A 17,704-nucleotide genomic window follows, 5' to 3' on the forward strand; every position below is an offset into this window, starting at 1 on the left:
GAGGATGTTCTGCTGCTCAACCATGTTCTTTTCTTCTATGGAGACTTCATGAATGAGCTTTCTACTCTCATGGACTAAACTCCCATGTTTTTCCTGACACCTTCGTTGGCCTGCACTCTTTCCCTAGAGGACGCATATGTGGGTTTACAGTACCCTGGAGATACTTCTGTCATGGTCCCTGCCATGCTCCATGTGATCATGAATGCTCTGTCCAGAATCTATAAGGGCTAGAACTTTTTCTTAACCCTCCCATAACACAAGTTGGCTCAATAAAGTTTAGTTGGCCAATGAGACTCAATATATGCTCTCCTAAGTCTTAGAGTTGCAATTAGAAATGTACCACATTGGTTAAAGAATGTCTCATTAATCAGGAGTTCTCTATATATGCAACAAATATTTGAAGTTGTTGTCAAGCAAAGTTAAATAGAAACTGTCATGGAAACCTCTATGATAAGTTCTTTTCATTTTTAATTTTTAAGACTTTATGTGAAATAATTAAGAAAGGCCATTTGTCATCATAAGTATTTACAATTTACTACACAGGGATTTGATTTTATTCTCATCATTTAGGAAAACAGTAATATCAATCAGTTAACCAAACATTGCATAAATAATTTCTTCAAATGAAAATCTGTCTGAATTTTACATTACTTGTAAGCTCAAAGCTTCACTAATAACTCAATCAAAATATCAACCCCGCTGTGGGAATAGTCCCAGACTGAACGTTATGTGACAGATGAAAAAAATTTTTAAAAAGGCACTTATATCTGTCTTCATGTACCCTGCTAGGGCAGGAAAGAGTTGCTCACTTAAAATGCTGAGAAGAACTTTCCTGTCAGGTCTGGAAGGAGGATGGGAAATGGGACCTTTTGATTTTAAGCACAGTTATTTTATTCCTTGCACTGAGCAGTGGGAAAAAGAAGAGAGACCAAATGGATCCTAGGAAAAAGCCATTAGAAAAGGATTTGCTGTTTCTCCAGGGATGGTTAGCCTGTGAGTATTTTCCTAAAATACTCCCTATCCCTACCTAAAACTCCCTGGGGAGAATAATCAAAACTTATTGGCAAGTTGAGATGAGTCTAAGGGATCACTGAATCAGAGAACAAAGAGATCTCTGAGATTTAAGAACAAAATAATTTGATAATCAGAGTGGGGCTGGTACTGGTCAGTAATCATCTAGAAACAAAGTGTTTAGCAGAATCCAACAAAGCCAAAATTCTGAGGCCACAGACCTTCTAGGACTTCTCAACGGTCCTCCTTGTCTGTCCCCTCTACTCACCCTGGAAGTCTCTTATTATTATTACTATCATTATTATTATTATATCCTCTATATATACTCCATGATCCATCACATTCTTGCTGACTAAGCAAGAATTACACTTCCTATCATAAACAGACAAACTTACTGAGGGTAGAGATAGTGGTCAAATTGCTTATTGCTTATTGCTGTATTTTCAGTTGTAGCACCCTATAGTCCTTCAACATCTGTTTGCTGAATAAATGTATGAATGAATTCATCTCTCTCTCTCTCTCTTTTAAAGATTTTATTTATTTATTCATGAACGACACAGAGAGAGGCAGAGATGTAGGCAGAGGGAGAAGTAGGCTACCTGTGGGGAGCCTGATGTGGGACTCGATCCTGGGACTCCAGGATCACACCCTGAACTGAAGGGAGATGCTTAACTGTTGAGCCACCCAGGCGTTCCTGAATTCATATATCTTATTTAGCTATAGATTCCTTGGTAAATTAATAGTTTACTTCTGATATAATTTTACTTCATTCATTCAAAAGTCTGATAACCACTAGGAGCCAGGCACACAGATGCTAAGGAAAAAGAGCTGTAAGAGTTCTGTCCAAGTGGAAGTCAAGGTCTAAACAAGAGAAACACATAAACAAATTATGACAGTAAGTTTGTTAAATTCAAAAACTGAGGTTTGTGTACTTTCCAGAGCTTCAGTCAGAAAGTGTCCTAATCAGGAAGAAAGTCCTAAATAGGGACTGTCCCTACTGTCTACTCACGATAATTACATTTGAGTGGAGGCTACCTATAATTGTGTTTGCCAGGCCACTAGCTCCAAAGGCAAGAAAGAGTTACACACCAGAGGCCCCCAAATAGGTAGCATTCCTGATCATAATACTGCCAGATAATTCAGCGTCAGACTCTTTGGCTGTCGTTTAGCTTTCTAAAAAGTATTGCAGAGAGAATATTATGATGGTGATGAGCCTGTTCACTTCAGCAGTCCCATTATCACACCAATTACAGGGCCTACTATTTAAAGGAAAGCTCTCATTAAAGTTTAGTATTACATAAGCAGATTTGCCACCAGACTTTGAATCCAAGAACTTAAGTAGTATGTAAGTATCATGAGAGCCTGAAAGGTTACACATTTCTTGATTTTTTGAATCCTCTTCAAGAACAGCATATGCTTTTATAAACAATTGTTAGTATTAATTTTTAAACCATCTTTTTAAAAATTATATTTTCCCAATTACAAAATATAGTTCCCATTGCTAAATGATGGTATCATGATCCAACTGCTAACTTATGTTTAGGATCATAATTGTATCTGCTTACTTTAGCACTTTGTCCAGAAATGTCAACCACTTTAAAATGCAGAAGCATATTATGCAATTAAAATTGTACTTATTCAGCATGGTGCAATATTTAGCACTTGTTTCTGTTACCTACTTATGCATAATAAGTCATCCCCAAACCTAGTGACATAAAATAAGTAGTTCTTTCTCATCGTTTTGTGAATTGGGTTTGTGGATGGAATGTGGACTGACATGGTTTTGTGGGCTGACTGATACAGAGACATTACTCCTCAGTTTCTCTTATAACTGCAGTCAGCTGGCTAGAGCTGAAGTCATTTGAAGGTTCAAATAGGCTAGGTGTCCAAAATGGCTTACTCACAGGGCTGGCAGTTGGTGTCAGCTGTAGTGTGGAGGGCCTGTCTGTGATGTCTCTACAGGATTTGTGGTCTTCACAGCATGATTCCAAGAGATGCAGGCAAAAGCTCCACAAATTCTTATAGCCTCTGAGCTCCTAGAATACTAACTCTGCTGCACGCTGTTAGTGGTCAAGCAAGCCACTGTGACCGGCCCAGACTCAAAGGAAGGGAAGTTAGACTTGCCCTGTGGATGTCTAGGCAAGAAGGGAAAAAACTGGTGGCAACCATCTTGAACACACCATTACCACATGAACATATATTGTGTTTTAGGCGAATGGTTCTAGGTTTGTTTGTTTGTTCCCAAAGTACCAAATTAGGTATAGAAATGAATGATAATGTAAGTACCATTAAAAGAAAGTCTGCAGAAAAATCACATCTTATGCCTGAGGACCACTTCAGTCCTTCACATTGATGTAATGCTACCTTTGTAACCCTAAATACAGTGAAACAGAATTTAACTCCACAAAAGACTTTTGTCCATTTTCCTATAGATAATTTACCTACCCAATAAATTTGTCAAAAGTATGAAATCCAATTTATTTTAAGTTTTCATCTCTTACTATATTAGCCTAGAGAAATCCAGGGAACCAATCATCATATTCTAGAATGCCTGGACCAGAAATCCTACTTTAAATCGGGAACATCATTTGATGTGCCAGAAAAGTACTCCTAACCAGGGAACAGAAAAGTTTCTTTGCTGATGATTCTAAGGGAACTGCCTAGCTCATGAGCATAGTTGCACAGAAAATTTAAAAAAGGAGGCACTGGGTTGATAACCTCAAAAAGAATTCTCACAAAAAAAGAAAACGGGAAGAAGAGAGAAAATGATGCTGTCAGTCCCTGAAAGGGAAGTTATTTTTCAAATGGTCTGATTTTCCCTTTTAAAAAGGAAAGGCAGCTCATCGTGATAGAATAAGAATGTCCAATTTCATGCAGGTGTATTTTCTAAGCCAAATAAAATACAATAGTATCTCAAAGCCATTTATCTTAAATGATTCATTTGTAAGGCATCTAAAATTCCCCAGGAAATATGCATAGAAATAATCAAGGTTTACTAATTCCAATACCAAATTAAAGATGTTTTCAAATAGTGGCAATGGGCCATACCCTTTTGCCCCCACAAGCATAAAAGCTCATGAAATTAAGAAAAATAAAAAATAAGAACCAATTTCATTGTTTTCTCTCAAGTCAGAATAAACATTTAAAAGTTATTAAATTTGTTCTTAATCTCTTTCTCTTTTCTAGATATAAAAACACTCTAAATCTAAATCTCTAAATCAACTAGCTCATCTTCCTGTCTCTGTGTGGAACACCACCATGTCCTGAAGTGTCCCTTCCAAGCATCCCAGGTTCACCTGGGACTCCTCCCTAGTCTTCACCACCTACAGGCAGTACATGCTTAAACCTTTTCAATACTATTTCAGAAGTGTCTCTCATATATGTTCCTTTTTTTTATTTTAGATTTTATTTATTTATTCATGATAGACACAGAGAGGGAGAGAGGCAGAGACACAGGCAGAGGGAGAAGCAGACTCCATGCAGGGAGCCCGACGTGGGACTCGATCCCGGGTCTCCAGGATCACGCCCTGGGCGCTTAAACCGCTGAGCCACCCAGGCTGCCCATATGTTCCTACTTTTAAGTCCAACGCCACCTGGTGTGGGCTCCTTGTCTAGTGCAGCTGGCTCCCGCCTCTGTCCTGCCTGGTCTCCCCAGTATGGCCTCCAGTATGGCCTCCTTTCATTCGTACTCAAGGATATCTTCAGAGCAGTCTTTCTAAAAGGGAGCTAATCATGTCATCCCTCTACTCAAAATAAAACACATCACACAAACCAACATGCTTCCAGGATTCATATCAACTCCTCAGTCCCAACGTGTCACAACCACTACCAGACTTCAACATGCATCCTGACTTAGTCGTGGTGGAGAGGCCCCACCCCATGGGATCTGTAGCAACTACCTCTTTCTCTTTGTCCTCGCAGTTACATCTGCCTAGCATGCCCTCCTCTATATTCCTCAAAGCTCAATTCAAATACCACCCTCTCTCTCTAGTATTTCCTGGAATGAATTTACTCACTCCCTTCCTGATTCAACAGGCTTGCTTCTGCATCTGTCTCTAGTTTTTTTTTTTTTTTTAAATGAATGCCTCATAATGTGTTCATAAGGATCGCAAGCCGGTTCTTACCCTTAAAAGACCCCTTTCTGTTCTCATCCAAGGTTATGAAAATCCTATGCAGTATTCCTGTAGCTGAGGAAATTCTTCTTGCCTCTTTTTCCTCTTAGTCTCCACTTTTCACTCCGCCTTCAGTATCTCCTCCCGTAATGAATTAACTCTTCCCTTTCCTTCAACATCATGCTTACACTGCATCCACATGATGGGCCAGCTGGGCGCTCTGGTCAGATATTTTTGTATAGTTTTCAAATCACGACATTGGTATACCACCCCCAAAGGCTCCAGATAAATTCAGCAGTGCCTGATGCCCAGGGGACTCTGAGGCATCCCACTCCAGTCTGGCCTTAGAGACACAGGGTTTCACTGCATGGTGTCAGAAGAAAGTGTGAAGGACGTATGTCTGTAAAGCCCACCCAAAACCTGAACTACCTGAGGACCCGGGACAGGAAGTTTCATGAAAGAAAATTAACAAAATATAAAACAACATAAAAGCCTGGGCAATCACTTGCATTTTCATATTTGTAAGAATACTTCTGGCTATTCCCACAAATAAGGCTGGAGAAACAGCTGTGATCTTGGATCTTGTGTAGACTAAATGGGTTTCCAAGTGGGGTTCAAAAGGCAGACTCTCTGAATTAACTTTCTAATTGGTCTAGGTGCTTTCCATTTTGAAAATCAAAAGTGATTAAGTAAGATGTGAAGCCTTCTGTAGTAAATAGTTACAAAAACAATTCCTTTTGAACCTAGTATTTACACAATGGATATTCATGACCATGTCCCCTATTTCAGTGTCAGTGTCTTGGCTCAAAGTGTGTAAGACAATAAAAACCTAAGGTCAAAAAAACCCCAAAAAAACCTAAGGCCCACAATTTCCAGATGATTTCTGTTCCTAAGTGTAATGTACTAACTTGGGACTTGAGATACTACACATAAAGATATCTACTTCAGATATAATTGAGGGTGGCCAAGAAGACCTCTTATACAAAAGACTACAGAGATAAGGAGAGGAGGGTCTGCCAGAGTGCCTGGAGCATCTCCAAACTTAAAATCCCTGGGAAAATTAATACTTCTTTTTTGAGGTTGTTTCAGAAAGGCTTGGTTTGAAGCCACAGTGTCCAAACTAAGGAATTCCTCCCACTCATGTGCAAAAGAAGTCTTCCTCCCCACAAAAAGCTATCTTCTCCAACACCCAAGCAAAGAAAAGAGCCCATTAATAGGAAAGAGAGAAAGTAGATAAGGAGATATGAGAAATGGTTCATAATACATTGCCCTGTGGGAGGCCTGCCAAGCCCTGCCCTGAGGCAGACTGACCTCTCCACATTCTGGGAAACAGAACCCCTTTCTCCAAAACTAACAGGATGGTCTCAATCACATGGGCCTGTAAAAAGGATGCTTCCCTAACTAAATAGAGGTGTTAACTGGTCATGGAGTGTAAGATTTTCTGCTTCTACCAAGCAGAAATTAATCTAGAAACATTAAGTACAAGAAATTATCCCAACAAACCTAGACAGCTAAGGTAAATTAGTGCTTTTAAAATGTGAAAAAACAAAAACAAAAAACCAAAAACCAAAAGACACAAAGAACACCACTCCCACCCTAAACAGAAAAAAAAGAAAATGCTGGATAATCTACATCATTGTTTTGAACCTAAGGTCATGGGGTATTTTCCAGACAAGTAGGTGAATTGAATGCCACATAGATGGAACATGAGAACTGTTTCCCCTTTGTCACAACACAGAGGATGAGGCGGGTGTCATCTAAGTGGGTAGGAAGAAAATAAGTAGAACTTTAAAGTATTCTTAAAGGTCCACTGTAGGCTATGGGGATGGTTCAGATTAGAATCATGGGAACCCAAGTACATTGGCAATCTAATCATTCATAGCTTCTCTTCCATTGGCTCCACCAGGTGCCCTTGAGAAAGATTAGGGGCAGGCTGAGAGGGCTGGAGAGTCCTGACAGTGATGTTGGTTGGAAGGCCTGATAAGGTTTCAAGGTGGAGAAGGAATACCAGAAGGAACTCATCTGTGTTCTGGTCCCCTCATGGATTGCAAGGCGGTGACCAGCACTGCCAGGGAATAAGCATACCGCCACAGACCCTTCTGACACAGAAAACAAATGCCTTCTGTCTTTGCAATATCTTGTATGTTATCTCTGTGAGGAAGCAAAAGCCGTCAACTTGCTAGAAGAGATATAGGAACCCCCTGTAAACTCTGGTCCCAGGTAAAGGGCTCTGCCTCTGGGGAAGAACAGAACCTTGCCCATGCCCCATACCCTGCAATGACTCAAAGGAGAGGGGCTCTTGGACCTGCTTTTGCCCAAGGTCCACAATGATGTGTAGAAGAAGTCTGCTGCTGCCAGAAAAAGAATAGTCCACTCACTAATGCCCAAAACTCTCCACTGACACAAGGCCAGGTTCAGTCACCTGTCTTTCTAGACCTGTGCTGTAGAATTTTCTGTGGTGATGGAAATTTTTCTAATTGTGCTATCCAATATAGGAGCCACAAGCTACATGCTCTATGAATCAGCCTTAATTTTAATGAAATTACAATTACTTGTAATTATAATTAATTACAATTACATTTTAAATAGCCACATGTAGCTTATGCCTAGGATATTGCAGCTCTAGACCTGAACTAATGCAGAGGCAAAAGTTGCTCACCACTGGATCAGAGTAGGAATGCTGAGAAAGCTCCATTTCAGAGGCCCAGGTATGTAGCACCTGCCTCACCCTATTGGCAGAGCAGGAGAGCCAAGAGAGCCCTCTGCCCCACTCACACCTCATGTTGAGTAACATGTACTAGCAGATTATAACCAGTAAAGGGGCAAAGGCAGAGAGACAGAGAGACAAACCTCTACCATATGTAGCAAGGGTATACAGGGTCTGTTGGTAGCAGGGAATTACTGCAGAAAACCCCTGACCATCCAGACCTCCCAGTAAGAACGTGGAAATAGCAGCCTACCACTACAGGAGAAGCTTAAAGCCAATGATAACTATAGCAGCAACAAAACCCAGGAGTTGAACTATTGACTAGATTAGCTCAAGCCCTCACATTAATGGTTGGTCCAAAAAAGAGGTGCACCTATTTCCAGGTATAAATAATATTTCCCTTGATATCTACTATTCTTTTACACGCAGTAATAGGCATTGAATAAAGACACTGTGTGACACACAAAAAGCAATCCCCCTCCCACAAACCCATATCAAGAGACAGAATGGACAACATAACAAGATCAAAGGATGGCCCAGATATTTTAACATATTAATTATAGTTATTTTAAATTGGTAGTATCAATTTTAAATATTTAAAATAATTATAACTCATGTGTTAAAGAATCCAGTGAAAAGGTGGACAACATGCACAAACAAATGGATAATTTTAACAGAGACATGGAAGTGATTTTTTAAAAAGCCAACTGGAAATGCTAGAAATGAAAAACATGGTATCAAAGATGAGCTCCTTCAATAGGCAGACTGGGAACAACAGAGGAAAAATTCAGTAAAACTGAAAATATATGAATGGAAATTAGAAACACAGAGACAAGAAGAAAAACATTGTGATTAAAAATCAAAGACAAACAAAGCAAAACAAAACCAGAAGAGAACTACCAAGAGCTATGGAACAACATCAAACAATGTAACACATGTACTTGACATCCCTTAAGAAAAAGAAGGAAAGAAAGGGACCCAAGAAGTAATTTTTTAAAAAGAGCTGAGGATTTTCCAAAATGTAGCTATTAATAACAAACTGTAGATACAAGCAGGATGGATACAAAGAAAAACACATCTAGCATAACAAAGTGTTGAAAACTAAAAATAAGGAGAATGTATAATATATTGAAGGAAATGGATAAAAGGAAATTAAGCCTTGGACTTAAGCCATGGCCTCTCCATAAAAGACCAACGACTGTTCAGCCTTTTAGTATAACATGGATTTTAGCAAAATTGTCTCCCACACTTGCAGCCCTTACTGGACCCCATAAACAATAACCAGAATGAAAGGATTTTGTGTTCCTTCGCTGAGGCATCCATGCAGTAACCACAGAATGCAAATCTGAGGGTGCAGGCAAGGCATGGCATTTTGTGCAGACTAACTCAAACTTCTCAAAGATGTAGCATGCTGAATAGTATTGTTTTTGTTGTTGCTGTAACAGAATTAAAATTCTTTTGAAATAGGACAAAGACGCCTAGGATTAGAACTATCTAAATACTAAATGTAATGTGAATACAAAACTGAAACTGACATGCATCATGATCCAAATGTAGTGATATCTTTTTTGTATTTGGTCCTATAAAACCAAAGTAATAAAGGGAAAATATCCTGTTCCTTTGGAGTTCTCCACGAATCGTATGGGATTCGGCCTAAAATCCTGGGTGCTTCTAGTTGAGGTGCTGTAGAGTGTGCCCTTAATCAAAAGCTGGGGTTTGTTTTCTTTCCCTGCAGTTAGTGCTTGAAAGCTGCTAAAAGGTACCACCTGTCCCTGGACACCTCAAGGCAGTTTCAGGAACCTTGAGTTAAGGCTCAAATATTCAAATGAACACAAGGCTTTTATATCTGGGATCATTACTGCAGTTCGTTTAGTTTAAAAATATACAAGAAAGTATTCAGTCAGTTAGAGTCAGAATATTTAAGTAAATAAAAGGCAAATGTGTGTGGTAGGTAAGGGGATTGATTCTGCAGCCCATCTGCTTGGGTTCCCACCTCAATTCTGCTCCTTGCCTGCTTACACCTCAATTTCTCATTTTTTTACAAAGAGATCATATGAATATCTACCTTACAGAGGCCTAAAAGGATTTTTTAATTCATTACCAAGTTATGGGATATAAATTCTGTGAGGCTTCTTAAATAAATGCTTGTGAAAGCCCAGACTAGTACCTGGTATGGGATTAGTTGTCTTTGTATTTGTTACCACTATTTGTATCAGTCTCATGAATAAACTTTATATTAAGACAAAATAAAACACTGATTAATTGAACTGGAAATATCATACTTTCTTTTATTTTTTTTAAAGACTTCATGTATTTATTCATGAGAGGCAGAGAGAGAGAGGCAGAGACACAGGCAGAGAGAGAAGCAGGCTCTATGCAGGGAGCCTGACATGGGACTCGATCCGGGGACTCCAGGATCACGCCCTGGGCCAAAGGCAGATGCCCAACTGCTGAGCCACCCAGGCATCCCGAAATATCACAGTTTCTTGAGAGGACCCAGAAAGTATTTTTTCCTACAGTGATTTTCTTCTGTGGTATAATCATGTCTATCATCGGTAATCATGTGCGGTAACATATTAGGTTCCCATCGTGCCCAAATTTTGGTTAACATCACTAGTTTCGATGACAGGAACCAAGGTTCCTTTGCTTGCATGCTGGCATCTTTAAAACATATTATTAATGCCATTATGAAAACTGCACACATGTAAGATAACTTCCTAAGGTGAACTAAAACTAACTTAAATCTCTTTAATAATGTTCACTGTTGGGCAGCCCGGGTGGTTTAGCCCAGGGCGTGATCCTGGAGTCCCAGGATCAAGTCTCACGTCGGGCTCCTTGCATGGAGCCTCCTTCTCCCTCTGCCTGTGTCTCTGCCCCTCTCTCTCTGTGTGTCTCTCAAGAATAAATAAAATCTTTAAAAAAAAAAAAGTGCTCATTGTGAAATATATATTTAAGTCATATCATTACAAGTAGTCATCTTTGTCTAATCCTTTATAGTTTAAGTAATTTTATACTCAGTAAATATTCCAATTACTAATATTCATATAATATAAATATGGTGTTATAAACCAGAAGGAGAAACCTGCTATGGATTTGCTTTAATGAGTACAGAAGCTGTTTCTGTCCTCCACCAGAAGAACAAGAAGAGTTATTTTCTTCACAGGGCCTCCGAGGGTATCTTTTATGGCCTACAGAACTGAAGTGGAAGGCTAGAATATTATTATACTGGAAAAGGATATTATTATTATTATGTGTTTTCTCTAGTTTTTATTTTATAGCTAAGGTAAAAAGTGAAATCCAGGAAAGGCCTAAATTAGAATTACTCTTAGGGGATTAAGCATGTCTCTTAAAACCTGGAAAAATATGTCCTTAATGTCCAGACCATGAGCACCCTTAAAAGGCCAGACTGAAAAGGAACTGTGTGAAAGATAATGCAGTGAAAAGATGGGTAAAGTAAAATCAAGAACTATTTAAAACATCCGATTTCCACGTGGCAAGTTCATATGAAGTATCTAATGTGCTCTAAACAGAAATAGTTAAGAAATGCAGCTGCATGGAGGGTGAACTGCTCATGGGTTTTTACATAGCAGGTGAGGCAGATGCTTGAGTATGGGAAAGCCGTATGTAAGTGAATGACGACAGTCCAGTGGAAGGCCGTACCAGGCAGTACCTGTAAAGCAGTGACTTGTTTTTTCTTTTTTCTGCCCCTTCTAATAACTAACATTATTTTCAACATCTTTCTTGAAAATGTATTTCCTCATACACATTACTTAGTGGTCACACACCTCCATTCAAGAATGTTCCTCTCACCGGCAAATGCTCTGCAAGGCAGCGTCTCTTATACTTTTTAGTATTAAAATGTCACGATCTATTTATTTGGCAGTTTGCCATTTATAATTCCTAGTACTCCTAAGCACTTATTCATAAGTCAAAGAATTGGGATACTTTTGAGGTCTGGACTTTTATTTCTTTCATTGTTTTGTCTTAAAAAAAATGTATCCCCAAATATCCATCATAAATATAAACATGTAATTTTAGATACATCACTTTTATTTTTTCATGCCAATTAAATATGTTTTAAAAAACAAGTATAGTTTTATAATAAATATTAATGAGACAGAATATAATCTTACCCTGGTGTGAGTACGAATATGCATCTTCAGTCCATCATTTTTACTGAATCCTTTTTCACAGTAAGGGCATTGATAGGGACGCTCACCTGCAAAGGAAGTCTCCAGGTCAGAAAAAAAGTAAAATAGCAAAGCAAGCCCTGCCATCACTCCCTCAACTCATATCTTAATCACCATGTATGCTCTTTGCACTGCCAGAAAGAGACTCCCTGCACAGCTGGGCTGACATACCATGAGCATTTCAGGGCAATGGACTGTGCCTTTCCCTCCTGCAGAGAGGGACTGAGCCCAGACAGCTTCCAGGATTGAAACGTTTGCCAGCAGCAAGCTTATTGCATATTCCTTTTAGTGTTCGAGCCCAAATTAAATCTTCAGATTTTAAGAATCTCTGAAAAGGAGTTTATATTAATCAATTCATTCTGTCACTGTGTTACTCATGATAGGGGTCTTTAATTGGTTTATTGATTCTTTGTTTTAAAAAGAAAGATTTCATAATCTGTCTTAGATGGGGTTATGAGTTTCAAAATAATTTCACAAATTGGTAAACGTTAAACAGAATCACTGGTAGTTTAATAACTGATCCATACTTACTGATATAACTGAGTACCTTGCATCTAGAGATCATTTTTTAAGAAAAGAGCCAAGCCAATATTGTTTACCCAACACATTAAAAAAAAAAAATTCTACTGTGAAATGACAAAAATGTGACAAAATTTAGTCTCCAGAAGGAATCTGAAGCTGCCCTCTAGTCAAAGCCTAATTATTTAGAAAAGCAAAATCACCATTCTTTATTCTCTCATTTAACAATGCACTTACAAGGCAGGATGCTAGACCCTGCAATCAAAGATGGATACACGAAAATGTTTGCCTTCAGAAAATGTAAAACTTCCTCTCTGGCTTTCCTGTCCCTCAGAGACAGGGCTTTTCCCAAGTATCACATGTTAGCCCTTTACTCCCTCATATCCCATTTGATTCTCTTTCTCCTTCAATCCAGGTATCACTCGAGTTATTCCAGAGAACTCCCCTATCAGGTCAATAATGAACTCGTTGCTCTAATGGTCCCTTTTAATCAGTCTTCCTTGGCCTGTCCCTAATCCCGGACACTCCTTCATGAGATGACAGGGACATTTTCAGGGGCCTTGCTCTGTCTATGAACTGTATGTTTTCAGCAGTAACATCGTGGGGGAGCAAATGCAGAGGAGGCCCCAGCAGAGCCACATTTCCCCAGGCTTTCCCAGGAAGGAGCACCCAGTACTCTTTCCTTGAATCAGGCACTGCGAAATGATGAAAACCACCCAAAAGGGAAAGAAAGAAAGAAAGAAAAAGAAAGAAAGAAAGAAAGAAAGAAAGAAAGAAAGAAAGAAAGAAAGAAAGAAAGAAAGAAACAATGGCAGTGCAAACAGAAACAAGACTCTTTTTTTTTTTTTTTAAAGTAGCTTTTAAAATTTTTTTTTTAATTTTTATTTATTTATGATAGTCTCACAGAGAGAGAGAGAGGCAGAGATACAGGCAGAGGGAGAAGCAGGCTCCATGCACCGGAAGCCTGACGTGGGATTCGATCCCGGGTCTCCAGGATCGCGCCCTGGGCCAAAGGCAGGCGCCAAACCGCTGCGCCACCCAGGGATCCCAGAAACAAGACTCTTTAAAGAACTATCTGGACTTGCCAACTTCTGTGAGACAAAAATCAACCTCTGTACTAGGTAAGTGGATCCGGAATTTTTCACCTTATTATAATAACAACCTTAGAAAGGTGCATCTTCATTGTCAGAAAAATAAAGGCTTAGAGTCCAATTTATTTGAAAAACTATGAAATTATAATCATATTTTAACACTAAATTGATAATATGTATTTATCTCAATTCCAGATCTCTCTGTTGAAACCCAGTCTTGAGATAGCCATATGTCAACTAGGTATCTTCATTTGGATATCCCATAAACAACTCAAATACAGCATTCTGAATTCATGTCTTCAACTCCTGATCCTGTGTATCCTATATATCCTGTCCTGGTTAGTTATACCACACTCACCTAGTTACCAAATAAGAAACTTAGCCTCCAACATACTTCCTTTAACTCACTGCCCTCTTCATCCAGTCTTTAAGTCATATTGATTGCCCTTCTCTGATATTTCTAGAATTCTGCTCCTTGATGATGATGAAAATAATATTAATAGCAGTACCAGTAACAACAGCATTGACAGAAGAAGGAATAGTAACAACAACTGTCATTTATCAATTTCTTCACTATCTAACCTTTACCATGCATCCCCCCCACCCCTGTAAAAAATAAGAATACAGCAAAATGCTACTGCTGATGGTGGTACCTACTGCATCATTTAATTCCAGGTAATTTTTTATTTCCTTCTTCATAAAGCATGAAAAGTAAAGTAATCTTTTAGATTTTCAGTTTGTTTTACTTTAGTGATGGATAATGAAGAATGCTAAACTGTTTATTTATTAACAGATCAATCAACAAATCAAACCTCTATAACAAATAAAGCATGATAAAATAGTAAAGTGGTTTACACTTCCAAAAAGTTATTTCAGAAATTTACTAGCAAGCCTACAAAATGTAGTTGTTGATCGCTAGACTCTTTGTATAGCTTTAGGTATCTTCTTGTTTTCCAAATACCAAAAGAATAGCCAGCAAACAAAAATCAAAGACTTGCAGCCATCTGGTAAATTATGTTAAGTCTAATGTAGTATACCAGGTTATTATTTTCTTTCATAATAGCTGAGGTGATTAAGCAGGGAAAGAGACATAGTTAAGGAATTTTAGAGAATGAAGCATAACAAATTCACTCCCTACCTTACCTAGTGTCATAATACAGAAATTTTCTCTATAGACATGAAAATGTTAACTTTTGTTAGAGGCATAGATTTTCTCCTTTTTTTAGAATCTGATTGTCCTGAATTTGAATAATACTTGTCCTCCTTCTAGTTATAACTCTGGGGAAGTTATTCAACCTCAATGAACCTCTGAAAAATAGGATAAATTGTATCTATCTCATAGGGACAGTGACCATATATTCAGGTTTGCCTAAGGCAGTCTCAGTTTATGCTAGTTATTCCAGAACAAAGATTAATAGTGCTCCCTTCACTTTCTCCAGTGTCCCAATTAGGACAATAAAAATACATGGTTAACTATTATGAATTGAACTACGCCCCACTCACTAATTCATATGTTGAAGTCCTAACCCTTCCAGTACCTCAAAATGTGTCTTTGGAAATGTTATTCGAGTAGTGTGGATCCCTCATCTAATGGGACTGGTATCCTTATAGAAGATGGCTATGAGAGGACAGAGACACAGAGGGAGAATGCCATATAAAGAGCATAGTGATACTGCCACAAGGCAGAGAACCACCAGAAGCCAGGACCTAATACAGATTCTTCCCTAGTGCCTTCAGAGGGCATGTGGCCCTCTAGATATCCTGAACCCAGACTTCCAGCCTTCAGAACCGTGAGACAATATTGTTTAAGCTACTAAGTTTGTAGTACTTTGTGCAGAAGTCCTAGAAAACTAATACAGCCATCTGACTCATACTGTTGAAAATTATTATTTTCACTGATGTCTATTTCTCTGCCGCCCAGGAGGCATATGTCAACTGTCCAGAAGAGAAACTGGCACCTCTAGAGGACTGAATTTCTGCGCCTTCCCTACTCCAACCCTGAGATCGATCCACTGATATGAGCTGGTATGTTTGGGAAACTTAAGTCCAACCCTACTCATTCATTCTACTTCCCAGAATATAACTGCAGTTTTAAAGGATGTCACTGGGTAAATGGCTTTGATAAATAAAATTCATTTGAAATCTACAGTGTGTGGTTTGCAAATCAGCCTACACTGTACATTAAACTGCTACCTTCTCTACCCATTTGGTTGGAGCATCTTTAGAGGAATCTGGCCCTGAAGATTCTGAGGACAAACCTATCTGTGGTCCCACACAACCTGAAGCTGAAGGTTATATGTGCAAGTCAACATGCTAATAACTATTAAAGTTATTTGCATAATTTTCATACCAAACGAAGCTGTTATTCTTAGCTTTTTTCACATTATGCATATGCACTTTCCTTCATTATTTCAAGTTATTTTGAGGAGTATGTCTCTAGGAAATATTTATGTCTACACATAAAATTATTCTGGAGCAAAGAGGAAACAATCTTCAATTTGAATTAACCTTGAAAATATAAATCTTTCTTTCCTACTTGAACACCACCAGTATATAGGTTCTGATGTACAATATGAGGCAAATCCAAGGAACTACTCTTTTTTTTAAGACTATTTATTTATTTATTTATGAAAGTGCATGAAGTGGGGATGAGCAGCAGAGGGAAAGGGAGAAAGAGAATCTCAGGCTGACTCTGTGCTGAGTGTGGAGCCCGAAATGGGGTTTGATCTCACGACTCTGAGATCATGACCTGAGCTGAAACCCAAGAGTCAGACGCTTAACCGAATGAACCACCCAGGTGTCCTAAGAACTACATTTTTTAATAACTCTGATTGATTTAGACACTGTCTTCATTTTGATTAGGCTAATTAAAACGTTCAAATTTTGACTAACATGAATATTAATTAATTTAATAATTAGCTAAAAAGTATAGATAAAACCAATCTAAATGGAAATAATAGCTGAAACATATAGAAGCTTGTTCTATTCAGAATGCCTAATGTATATTAGCAATTTTAATTCTTGCACATTATGATTTAGATATTCTATCCCTAGTTACAAATGAGGAGAGTAAGCCACCACTGAAAGGATAAGTACTTTGCTCAAGATAACATAACTATTAAATGGTGGAATCAGAATTTTAACCCTTACTTCTTATGCCATTACACAAGTTAATAATACGGGTAGAATTTTGTGTAAATTAAGTTAGGCTTTCTAAAGTTATTGACAAAAACTCTGCTTCTTGCAATAGCAGTTAACATTAACCAGGTCTTTCTGGCTAGTAAATTCAAGCATTCTTTTACTTATCAAAACTCTCCAGAAAAAAGTAGGGGGCAGGTTAGGAATGTGTGTTATGTCTCAAAGCAGGTCACAAGTGAATGCAACTACTAATGTAACATTAAGCTATGGATTGATAACTACCTATAGGTAACCACCTTGAATATTTAGAAGGTAAATACAATACTGGCAAATATCTATGAGATTTAACTACCAATAGTCAAATTTAATGACCATAGTAGCACAAATAATTTTGACATGTAGATAATGTTTTTTATCTAACTACAAAATAGTTTTTATTTAACTACAGAAAATAGGTGAGTTCTTTCATTCACTTCTTTAAATTGTGTTCTAACACTAAGCATTAAAATCCATTTGTGTTTTCTTCAAACATATCAAGAAACAAACAGAAGCATTGATGGCAATTGTAGAAGGTTGATTTTTTTTAAAGGTTTTATTTATTCATGAGAGACACAGAGAGAGAGAGAGAGAGAGAGAGAGAGGCAGAGACATAGGCAGAGGGAGAAGCAGGCTCCATGAGACGAGCCTGACGAGGGTCTCGATCCCAGGCCTTCAGGATCACGCCCTGGGCGGAAGGCAAGCACTAAACCTCTGAGCCACTGGGGCTGCCCCTAGAAGGTTGATTTTAAGTTGATTTTCAAAAGTGCCACCAAGTAGATACTCCATGAAACTAATTTAGTCATACATTAAATATTTTTTGAGCACATAGTTACTGTCCCAGGCTTTGGGAATGCAGTTGCAAACAGATTCACAAAGTCACGGCCTTTTCAATTTAAC

The 17,704-nt window shown here is 38.4% G+C and overlaps 1 protein-coding gene across 3 annotated transcripts in view; it reads right to left on the reverse strand.

Moving 5' to 3' along the window:
- Positions 1–17,704, reverse strand: part of PRDM5 (PR/SET domain 5) — a 202,698-nt gene that overhangs the window by 34,735 nt on the left and 150,259 nt on the right. For 2 of the 3 annotated variants that reach the window (XM_041758533.1, XM_041758534.1), the window contains one exon: positions 11,964–12,049. The exons of the other annotated variant lie outside the window; for it this stretch is intronic. In XM_041758533.1, coding sequence (XP_041614467.1) covers positions 11,964–12,049 — 86 coding nt within the window. The remainder of the gene's footprint in view (positions 1–11,963; positions 12,050–17,704) is intronic. 3 annotated transcript variants of the gene reach the window in all.

The sequence above is a fragment of the Vulpes lagopus genome, chromosome 6, assembly GCF_018345385.1.
Source record: "Vulpes lagopus strain Blue_001 chromosome 6, ASM1834538v1, whole genome shotgun sequence".
NCBI lineage: Eukaryota > Metazoa > Chordata > Mammalia > Carnivora > Canidae > Vulpes > Vulpes lagopus.